The sequence below is a fragment of the Vigna unguiculata genome, chromosome 9, assembly GCF_037176805.1.
Source record: "Vigna unguiculata cultivar grain cowpea cultivar isolate G323 ecotype 2 chromosome 9, ASM3717680v1, whole genome shotgun sequence".
Classification (NCBI taxonomy): Eukaryota; Viridiplantae; Streptophyta; class Magnoliopsida; order Fabales; family Fabaceae; genus Vigna; species Vigna unguiculata.
This window is the reverse complement of record NC_140800.1, coordinates 20,545,366-20,557,343: the sequence shown is the minus strand read 5'-3', so window position 1 is coordinate 20,557,343 and position 11,978 is coordinate 20,545,366. Positions and strand designations below refer to the sequence as shown.

Here is an 11,978-nt window from a genome sequence, read left to right as displayed (position 1 = left end):
ATTTCCCAAAACGCAAGAAATTTAACTCTTTATTTCATATATCGATAATGAAAATTAAGACAAGTATTCGTCAATTATAAAATAACAAGTCCAAGAACATAAATGTTTACAACTGATTCAAAATCATAAAATAAAGTCCCCAAGCTATCCCCTCTCCGTAGCTAAGCCTCACCAGCTCCACTTGCATCATCACCTGCTCACGTGTACCGCGTACACGATTGATATCGCTGTCGTTAGGCGATCAAATTACCACTACTTTAGCAACTTCAGTATTGCCAGTTAGTAGTGAACAAAATAGTTAGGGTTAAGATAACCCTGAGTCGTCTCACAATGAATACGAAATTGATCTCAAATATTTGATTCTTAAAAATGCAATTAAAACTAGCAATTATAAAAATATGGGGGTTTTGATATGCAAAGAAAATGACACGGAAGATTGTAAACACAGTAATAGTAAATAGGTCAATTCCACTGCTTTTTCTAAATCAGATTCTTCATTGGTTATCTAGAGATTATTGTTAAATTAATTATTGTTGTTGATTTACAAATAAATCAATGTAAAGACTCAATTCATTTGTTGGCATCCTCACTTTTAATCAAAGTACAGTCTCAATTAAAAGTGAGAATTGTTAGATTGTCCATAGTAAATTTAATCAAAGTACAGTCTCAATTAATTTTACTATGCCTAATCATGTCTATTCCTTTGTTTCTTTACCAAATAGAAAACTTAATTAATCAAAGTAAAGTCTTGACTAATTTTAGTTAAAGTAATTACCTCTAATCAAATTAAAGTCTCAATTATTGGCAAAAACTTATTTAATCAAATGAAAGTTTCTAAACAAAATCAAAGTAAAGTCTCAATTTAATTTAAAAAACCTTTTAACTCATATGATTAGCATGCATGTAGATTTAAAATCATTATTTTCTATTCAATTAAGAAGCAAAGGACATAGATAAACAAAAATCACAACAATAATCAAAATAACAAAACATATAAATTCATCTAACCTCAGAATCCAGTTAAGAAATTACAGTGGAATCAACCCTAAAAGCTTAGCCCTCCATGGCTTTGATGGAATACATGATAATATGATGAATGAAAGAAAATAAAAGAAAAGAGAGAATGAGAGATGTGATGGATGACGGTATCTGCCAAAACCAGAGAGTTCTAAGTGTTTTAGACGTAAGTTGTAAATTGTGTTCACCCCGCTTCTGCTCCCTTAAGTCTCTTTATATAGGCTTCCACTGGACTTTGGGCTTTATCTGTCAGTTGCTAAAATATTTTATTTTTATTTAATTAATTAGCAACTTAATTGCTGTCCAATTTCCAATTCTGCCCCTCTCATTTAACCATATTTGCAGTTTTGACCAGAGTTGACTGCTGACTTTGATCAGTTGACCAAAGTTGACCAGTTGACTGCCTATCAGATGCTGACACATGTCGCAGAGTGCACTTTCTCTCTTCAGACTAGGGTTTGCTGCGTTTAGGGTTTCATGGAGGCTTGTGGATGACGGCGCGGCTGCTCCTCCTTCTCCGGCGACGAAGGCGTGGTGGTGGAGGTTTGTGGACGCTGCTGGTGCGCGTGGACGGTGTTCGCGACGCGTTGCAGGTGCAGTGGTGGTGTGGAAGCTGCAACCATGGTTGTGCGCGAGGAAGAAGAACTCGCGGTGGCCGTGAATCTGAAGGTGGATTCGAGGCTAGTGCAGTGGTGACGGAACTGCGGCGAGCTGACGGTGGTTGTCGTGGCTGTTGGTGCGTGAACGGAGAAGACGGAACTTGGTGGTGTTGCGGAGGCGCGCTGCAGAGGTTGGGAGTGCCTCCTCGCGGTGGTCAGAAACGTGGAGAAGATGGTGTTCATGGAGGTACTGTGGTGTGGTGTAGATTCCGGCGAGGACAGGAGGTCGCTGCCATGGCTGCTGGTGCGAAAATGGTGGCTGCCGGCGTGGTGCAGTGGTGTGCGGTGACGGCACTGTTGGACGCGAGAAGAAGATGGTGGCGCTTCGCGGTGGCCGGCGATTCACACGGTGCAGATCTGGCTGCAATGGTGGTGCGGTGGCCGGTGAGATTGGCGGCGGCGGCTGTGTGGAGGGTGGTAGGGAAACTAGGGTTAGGGTTTCATGTGTGAGATGGAGGAGATGATGACGTGGCAAGATCTGAGTGGTCAATTTGGTGAGTGAAGGATTATGACACGTGGCAGCTTATGGTTGGCTAATTTTAAAAGGTGGGGATTGCCACATGGCATGATCTGGTTGAGTGGAGTTTAAGTGGTAGGAGGGGTGCAACTTAGTGAAAACTGGGGGTGCAGAACAGGGTTTTTGGTGGTCCACTTTGCAGGAGTGTGCAAATAAAATTTGGGGGTGCATTTAGCTCCTGATTTATTCTTTTTCAGAATTTCTTGAATTTGGACTTATTTTGTAACTTTGAATATTTTAAAATCACACTATTAATTGACCAAAAATAAATTTCAGCTGCATTAACAAACGTTAGAATATCCAATAAGATTTTATGCAACTAAAATCAATTTTTACGCCACTTTTACCAAACTTACTCAATAAATCCAATAATCACAAATCCTAATTAAATCAATCTTTAAGCACAGAAAATTCAATTAAATCCCCAAATTTAAATATTAAATGAGGGCAAAAATTTGAACTCATCAACGATCATCGCCAAACACAAGCAGATAGGGTGAGCTAACAGTTAAAACATATAAGCATATATATATATCAATATACACAAACATGTTTGACCAATACAATTAATATAACAACAACACCAATTCTTTCTTTATACGGCATGGCCACCACCATGTCAAGTATCCTTTATTTTCCCATAGAGTCTCATTCTATTTCCATCACATGGCCACCACCATGTACACCGATGCACCTAATGGAAGTCACGTTACCTTCCCTCCACATGGCCACCACCATGTATATTAAGTACATCAAGGAACCTCGTTCCATTTCTTTCACATGGCTACAACCATGTTAGCAGTGATCTATATCTTCTATTAAGTATCTCCAGGTGCCTTGCTGCCACACCTATCGGCCACAACCGATAGAGCACATGCGAAAACCATGCTACGGATCACACACCGTAACGCCAGGTGGAGTTCCCAAATACGAACATAGTCCGTAACGTCCCAAGACTACCAAACTCGTCAGCGACCACTGAGGAGGGCAATCCATCTCGACCCATCCGTATTGGCCACAACCAGCACACTCACACCGGCACACTCGCCAACCCGAGCCACAACTCAAGGTTCCTCGTGTTCCTCCGCGATCCTAAGCACACAACTCAAGGAAAGTCATTCCAGGACACAACCCATAGAATGCCACGTGCTTAACCCCTATCCTGAGCTACAACTCGAAGATACATCCCAGGCCACAACCCTTGGAACACCAGCAAGGCTACCAATGAAATATTCTTAGAAGCCTTATAGACCATGCTCTATAATTTCCCCTTCATCCCATTAATATAGCAATAACACCTGCCGTAGAAGTTTCTCATCCCCTTCACTCCCTTAAAATAGACTCCTTTCTGTAACCTGTCCAGCCTAACTCGCCTAAGCGAGATCATTCTCGCCTGGGCGAGATTCCCACTCGCCCAAAATTTATATACCTCGTCTAGGCGACGAGTTCAACAATAACCACCAATCTTCCCTCGAGATCTCGCTTAGGCGAGAGGGTCTCGCCTGGGCGAGATGTACTCCCGCTCAAAACAACAATCACCCTCGCCTGCGCGAGTTGTTCAACATACAACACAATCTCAAACGATTTCTCACTTAGGCGAATCTTACTCGCCTAATCGAGATGAGCCATCGCCCAAACCCGAAAACTCTCCGCCTGAGCGATGACCACGGCTGGTCCGATCCTCCTCGTAATCTGATACGGGCCAATGAACCGAGGAGTCAACTTGCTCGATTTCAGAGCTCTCCCAATACCGGTTGTAGGTGTAACCCTGAGAAACACATGGTCACCAGCCTCGAACTCGAGTGGCCTCCTTCTCTTATCGGCGTAGGATTTCTACCGACTTTGGGTCACTCGCATCCGATCCTGTATCACTCTTACCCTCTCGGTAGTCTGCTGTAGGAACTCTGGCCCAAGCACCACAGATTTTCCATCCTTCTGCTAACACAGTGGAGTTCTGCATCTCCTACCATATAGTGCCTCATATGGTGCCATCCCAATGCTAGAATGGTAGCTATTATTGTACGTGAACTCCACCAAGGGCAACATATCACTCCACGTACCCAGGTGATCCAACACACAAGTCCTCGGTAGATCTTCCAGTGATTGTAAGGTCCTCTCAGATTACCCATCAGTTTGAGGGTGATATGCTGAGCTCATTCTCAGCTCTGTGCCTAAGGCATTCTGCAAAGACTGCCAAAACCTAGAAATGAACCTTGGATCCCTATCCGACACAATACTCGCTGGCACACCATGAAGTGTAACAATCTCCCTGACATATATCTCTGCCAACTTATCTAATGTCATCTTCTGATTGATTGGTAGGAAATGGGCACACTTCGTCAATCTGTCTACAATAACCCAGATCGAGTCATGTCCTCTCACAGACCGTGACAAGTGTATGACAAAATCCATGGAAATGCTGTCCCATTTCCATTGGGGAATGTCAAGAGGCTCCAACGTACCACCCGGCCTCTGGTGATCAATTTTCGCCTTCTGCAATACTAAACAAGAAGCAACATAGTCAGCCACGTCAGTCTTCATACCCGTCCACCAGAAGGTCGCTTTCAAGTCCTTGTACATCTTGGTCATACTTGGATGTATGCTAAGACGACTTTTATGCCCTTCATCTAAGAGCATCTTCCTCAAGACTCGACTGCGAGGTACACACACCCTCTCTCTAAATCTCACGATACCATCTCTGCCCATCCTGAAGTCTTTTCTCTTCTCGGTGCCTAACTCACTCACAATCTGCTGCAGTTCTTGATCTTTACCTTGTTCCTCCCTGACCTCATTCAAGAACTCATTGGTGATTTGCAACATACTACACCGTATGTGATCAACACCTGGGTACAGATTCAAATTCATATCTCGCAGTTTCTCTATAAGCTCCAACTCCTTCATCATCATAGCAGACATATGAACTCTCTTCTTACTCAGAGCATCAGCAACTACATTGGCTTTACCTGGATGGTATAGAAGCTCAAAATCGCAATCTTTTAAGTACTCCATCCAACGCCTCTGTCTCATATTTAGTTCTTTCTGATCAAATAAGTACTTCAAACTTTTATGATCACTGAACACTTGAAATTGCGAACCACACAAGTAATGCCTCCATGTCTTGAGAGCAAAAACTACCGTAGCCAACTCCAAATCATGTGTGGGGTAGTTCTTTTCATGTACCTTCAGTTGGCGAGATGCATAAGCAACAGGTCGTTTCTCCTGCATCAACACACACCCCAAACCCTGGTAGGAAGCATTACAGTACACTTCAAACCTCTTGGCTGTGTCTGGGATAGCTAAGATAGGTGCAGTGGTCAACCTTCTCTTCATATCCTCAAAACAGACCTCGCACTCGTCTGTCCAAGAAAAGGGCTGGTCCTTCCTGGTGAGTTAAGTTAATGGACTCACCATCTTGGAGAACCCCTCCACAAAATGCCTGTAATACCCTGCCAGGCCCAAGAAGCTTCTCACCTCAATCACAGTTTGCGGCCTTTCCAACTTCAACACCGTTTCAATCTTTGCTGGATCCACCGAGATTCCTTGAGCTGAGATTACATGGCCCAAGAACTGCACCTCATCAAGCCAAAACTCACACTTTGATAACTTCCCATAAAGCTTATGCTCTCTAAGCACCTGCAATACCACTCGCAGATGATCTGCATGTTCCTCTTTACTCTCGGAATATATCAGTATGTCGTCAATGAATACAACGACAAATTGATCCAGATACGGCCGAAATATCCTATTCATGTAATCCATGAATATAGCAGGCGCATTCGTCACTCCAAATGGCATCACCACACACTCATAGTGGTCGTAGCGTGACCTGAATGCAGTCTTCTGCACATGCTCTGGTTTGACTAAGATTTGATGGTATCCAGACCTCAAGTCAATCTTAGAGAACACACCTGCTCCCCTTAACTGATCCAGCAGATCATCAATCATCGGCAACGGGTACTTATTCTTAATTGTTCACTTATTCAGTTGCCGGTAGTCAACACACAACCTGGAACTGCCATCCTTCTTTTTCACAAGTAATATCGGTGCCCCCCATGGCGATGCACACGACCTGATAAATTTCTTCTCAAGCAGATCCTCAATCTGCTTCTTCAACTCTGCTAACTCAACTGGTGCCATCTGATATGGTGCCATAGATACTGGGTCAGCCCCAGGGATGAGATCATTGGTGAAATCCACATCCCTGCTTGGTGGCAACTTTGGGATTTCGTCAGGGAAGACATCTACGTATTCATCTACCACAGGAATCAGACTAATCTTCTCTGTAGTACTCTTCTTCTCCGTCTGAGCTACTATCATAAAACATGTAGCCCCTGCCTCAATCTCTTTCTCTGCCTGATTGAATGATATCAGTTCCAGTCCTTCTACTTCTGGGAACACTACCCTGTGTTGCCACAATCAATCACCACATGGTTGCTGGCCAACCAATCCATACCCAGAATCACATCTAACCCCTCAATTGGTAAGCAGATGAGATTGACCTTGAACCTGCGACCTGCCACCTCTATAGGGCATCCCACACAAACAGACGTGGTGGATACCTCCCCAGACGCTGGTGTCGCAACAATCAACTCACACGCTAGCTCTCGCATCACTAGACCGAGCCTCCTTACACATTCATTGGATACAAATGAATGGGTAGTTCCTGAGTCATACAACACAACAACCTCATGGTCAAATAACAAGCAAGTAGTCTGTACTAAGTTACCTGACTGGGCGGCCTCGGTACTCGATAAAGCAAAACACCAAGAATATATATATCAATATACACATACATGTTTGACCAATACGATTAATATAACAACAACACCAATTCTTTCTTTATACGGCATGGCCACCACCATGTCAAGTATCCTTTATTTTCCTATAGAGTCTCATTCTATTTCCATCACATGGCCACCACCATGTACACCGATGCACCTAATGGAAGTCACGTTACCTTCCCTCCACATGGCCACCACCATGTATATTAAGTACATCAAGGAACCTCATTCCATTTCTTTCACATGGCTACAACCATGTTAGCAGTGATCTATATCTTCTATTAAGTATCTCCAGGTGCCTTGCTGCCACACCTATCGGCCACAAACGATAGAGCACATGCGAAAACCATGCTACGGATCATACACCGTAACGCTAGGTGGAGTTCCCAAATACGAACATAGTCCGTAACGTCCCAAGACTACCAAACTCGTCAGCGACCACTGAGGAGGGCAATCCATCTCGACCCATCCGTACTGGCCACAACCAACACACTCACACTGGCACACTCGCCAACCTGAGCCACAACTCAAGGTTCCTCGTGTTCCTCCGTGATCCTGAGCACACAACTCAAGGAAAGTCATTCCTGAGCCACAACTCGAAGATACGTCCCGGGCCACAACCCTTGGAACACCAGCTAGCCCACCAATGAGATATTCTTAGAAGCCTTATAGACCATGCTCTATAATTTCCCCTTCATCCCATTAATATAGCAATAACACCTGCCGTAGAAGTTTCTCATCCCCTTCACTCCCTTAAAATAGACTCCTTTCTGTAACCTGTCGAGCCTATCTCGCCTAAGCTAGATCATTATCGCCTGGGCGAGATTCCCACTCGCCCAAAATTTATATACCTCGTCTAGGCGACGAGTTTAACAATATCCACCAATCTTCTCTCGAGATCTCGCTTAGGCGAGAGGGTCTCGCCTGGGCGAGATGTACTCCCGCTCAAAACAACAATCACCCTCGCCTGCGCGAGTTGTTCAACATACAACACAATCTCATACGATTTCTCGCCCAAACCCCAAAACTCTTCGCCCAAGCGATGACCACGAGCAAATTGAGGATTCGCGTCCCTGCATATCTCGCCTAGGCGAGTCTGACTCGCCTGAGCGAGAATTGTAGGTTTTGACACTGTCCAAATTCATACCATTGCAATTATCACAATCCCATTAATCATACACGCGTAATTTAACACTGCAACAGACCCCTCAGCAGCCCAAACATGCATAACCACAACATAGACAATATAACCCTATTATCTTCATGCTTTTTGACTAAAAGTTTAATAAAATAGTGTCAAAACCCATAACCCCAAAATTCACTCATGTGCAGCACGAAATTCAGAGTACAAAACCTATCAGAATCACCAGCATACGATGGTAAAAAAAAAGAATTCGGGTTCAGCTCCCCTAACCTGAAAATCCCTTGCTTAACTTGTGAAATTGGGAAATTTCCTTTGATCACCAAAGCTTGCCTTAATCCACCACTTCAATTACCCTCAATACTTCACTCCTAACTCTCCTTTCACTTCAATTCTCGTCCTCTCTCTATAGCTTTCAGAAACAGCCCTCCAAAACCCTACTCTCCTCTCAAATGCTGCCTTTTATAGTTCCTTCTAATTTGGTTAAAAAAAACGGGAATTGGCTTTTATTTCTATTCAAGGCCCATCACTTAATAGTTTTTCAGCCCTTTTAGCTACCCCCTTCTGCTAAGGTCCCTCTCATCTATTCATATTCAGCCACACACTAAAGTTTAAGCCCAAAAGAGTTAAATTTGACTCACCAAGGTTTGAACCCATGACCTTCCCAATGCCAAGTCAAAGCTAACCATCAGGCCAACTTATGTTTCTTGCTAACACACACAACTCAAGCATTATCTCATACAAAAACGTGGCCCCACATATTATTAAAACAATAAAAACAAACAACACACAATTGGCATACTTAGGACTCGAACCCAAGTCCTCTCACATAATCAAAGTACTCTCAACCACATGAGCTAGCACTTTTCCACGCCATACTTAACATAATTTAATGTCATAAATGCACTAGCCTCCCACATTTTTTAATTAATTATTTATTTAATTAATTAAATTTCGCGGGTCTTACATTTGGTCCAGTAGAATGGGAATTTGGGCTCGCCATTTTCAAAAGAAAAATATCCAGCCCTAATGGACCGGATGACTACCTTAAAGAAACTAGTCTTAAACCTTTTAAAAGATTGCGTATAAGACGCAAGTAGACATTGGTGCTTTGACCCACTAGAGACAACCAGGAAAACTTGCGGGGAGGGTCTCAAATGAAACACTCGACATATCAGTCGGAACGCCTGAAGGGACGCCCAACTGTTAGGATGCAGCTGACTGGGTGCTACATTTAGTAACCTTAGCACTCCTATTGTAAAGTCATCAAAAGGAAGACAAACATGAAAATTAGATATTAAGGTAGAGTACATGTAGAAAAAATCATGCGAATGACCTTCTCGACCGTGACATACAATATCCCCACTCTTGGCTCGCTCTATACTAACAATGCGATCGTCTACTGTATCAGCTAGAATGTCATACTTCTTACGAAAATCAACTATGGCTACAAACTTACTAAACCTAGACAAAGGGAGTTTCACCCGAGGATCTACCCATTCGTACCCCGGGTGACGCAGGGCCGAGAACTCCTCAGCACCTACAGAGTCCTCATCGTCCCTTTGAGCATTATCACTGCACGGGGAGTCAAACACGGTCCCCTCCTCCTCTGAGTCACTATGCCTACTGGAAAGATAATAAGTAAAGGAGGATGACATACCTGGGGTGGTGCAGATAGGAAACGCTCGACTAGAGTTGGCTCACTTCCTAAATGGATCCTTTGCCTCAACACCAAGACCCTACCTCTATTTATAGTGGACCACCTTCACAAGGGTAACCCCCTCATAACCATGAGATCTCGCTCCATCCAACGGTTGTCGACACATCTCCTTTAACTCCTCATCTACAACATCTCATTATTATGACAAGACAGCCTCGAACGACGAGCCAAGTTAATACTTTCTCTTTCCCCATAATTAAAGCAAGTCTCATAAACACAAGTGGTTGGGGACATCTCGGCACCATTTCCATGACAACACATCATAGCCTCTTGTGAACTTTGTTCACTACGAGCCTAAGGGGACTGATGTTGATGTATGGTCGGATACATCCCGGCCCAGTAAGGGGAAAATGGTCAGGATAATCCCGGCCCAGGTAAGAGAACCCTTATACTCTAGCCCAATCGTAGGGGCTTCGATCCAGCGCGACGTTGACAGCCCAATAAGTGTGATGGCCGGTACATCCCGACCCTCTTGGCCGAGTACATCCCGGCCCAAGGGAGTGCCAGATGGAATGTGGATTATGGTGCAGAGGTACAGAGGAGTAGGGCGCAGTCTCAACCAAAAAGGAAGGAGTTGATATTTGGCGAAGTACAGACTAGCAAACCCCAAAAAGGAAGGAGTCGATATCTGGCAAAGTATAAACGGGCAAACCCCAAAAAGGAAGGAGTTGATCTTTAACAAAAGTACAAACGGACAAATCTCAGAATGGAAAGAGTTGATAATTAACAAAGGCACAAACGAACAATCTCGGTCAATAAGGAAAGAACCGATGCGTGCAACCTCAATCGGAAAGGGAAAGAATTGATCCTCGAATACAAACGGCCCGAAAATAATAATAACAGGTCCATTAAGAAATTAGTATAAATTAAGGCCTAGTGAACACGTAAAGGTATGCTTTTCTCACTGAACCAATTACACCTCATATCGAATCACTTTCTGACTTGAGCGTCGGAGTGCCTGCAGGTACAGGAGGAGGTTCGACACAGAGGGTTCTTAGATCGTTTGGTTCCACACCAAAATAGTATCGATCAGGTACAAGAATTATATTAAAAATGAGAAAAAATTAAAAAATACATAAGCATTTTCAAAGTATTTTAAATTCAAAATAAAGAAAAAGTATCTTTTTTAATTGTTTTGATAAATTTTTTTAGTTTCATAATTGAAATATAATATAATAAAAAAAAATAAGATAATGAAATAATAGTACAATTATCATTGTCTAAAAAATAAAAAATATAAATATATAGAAACACTGAGAAATATTCAACCATAAATACATATCTAAAAAAGCATTTTAAATTAAAAATAGAAAAGATTATTATTTTGTATTAAATTTGATAACATTTTAAGTTACAATTGAAATATTATACTACAAGAAAGTCCTAATTACTTATGACTAACCAATTATTTAAAAGAAATTACTATAGAGGTGGTTAAGTGTATATATTAGTTTTTAAAATGCTATATTTGATTTGTTCATTGTTAGGCTACGTCAATAATTTTTTAACCTAATTGTACTTTAATTGTGGTAAGTTAGATTATAACACATTCTTTTCAATTGTTAAAAAAGAAGAACAAAGTGGTGTATCATTTCATTTAAATTTTTATTTTTTATTACTTGAAAACAATTTGTAATTTTATTGATAATTAAGAAAATATTATACAATAAAATATTATTATAATAATGGTTGTGGTAATCATAATATATAAAACATATTCATAAAATAAAATAAAAAATACTAAATTGGATGTATTATTTAATTTAATTTTTCAATCTTTATTACTTGACGTTATTGCATTACATTGATTGAATTTAATGTTCTAGTTATATCTTTTATCTTTTTGCATCTTTAAAAGAATAATTTGTTATATGTTGAAAGAAAAAGAAAATCTTTTATCTTAAAAACATAATTTGATAAGTTTTAAATGATTTTTAATTGTAATGTTGTGCTATAGAAAAAAAAAAGTTAAATAAAATATTACTAAAGTATCATAATCTAAAATTTTAAAAATAGAATTAACTAATATTTAAAAATAGATAAATATTTTAAAAATATTTTAAACTAAAAAATAAAAATAAACAAGTTACTTTTTTTTTATTTTATTGGATAAAAATTTAAATTGTTTTAATTGAAATCTTGT

At 41.2% G+C, this 11,978-nt stretch overlaps 1 protein-coding gene across 1 annotated transcript; it reads right to left on the bottom strand.

The window, feature by feature from the left end:
* Positions 1–6,165: 6,165 nt before the first annotated feature.
* Positions 6,166–7,175, bottom strand: LOC114163536 (uncharacterized). Its single transcript, XM_028047840.1, has 3 exons — positions 7,151–7,175; positions 6,637–6,856; positions 6,166–6,595 (listed from the first exon to the last, which is right to left on the bottom strand). The coding sequence occupies exons 1-3, from the start codon at positions 7,173–7,175 to the stop codon at positions 6,166–6,168; spliced, it is 675 nt and encodes a 224-aa protein (XP_027903641.1).
* Positions 7,176–11,978: the final 4,803 nt, after the last annotated feature.

Excerpts from the sequence above, each read along its gene's own strand:
- LOC114163536 (XM_028047840.1), bottom strand. The coding sequence starts at position 7,175 with ATGGTGGTGGCCATGTGGAGGGAAG. Across the intron at positions 6,857-7,150 it reads GGTGGCCATGTGGAGGGAAG|GAACTACCCATTCATTTGTA; the intron begins GTAACGTGACTT and ends TGTATGACTCAG. Across the intron at positions 6,596-6,636 it reads GTGATTCTGGGTATGGATTG|GGTAGTGTTCCCAGAAGTAG; the intron begins GTTGGCCAGCAA and ends GTGGCAACACAG.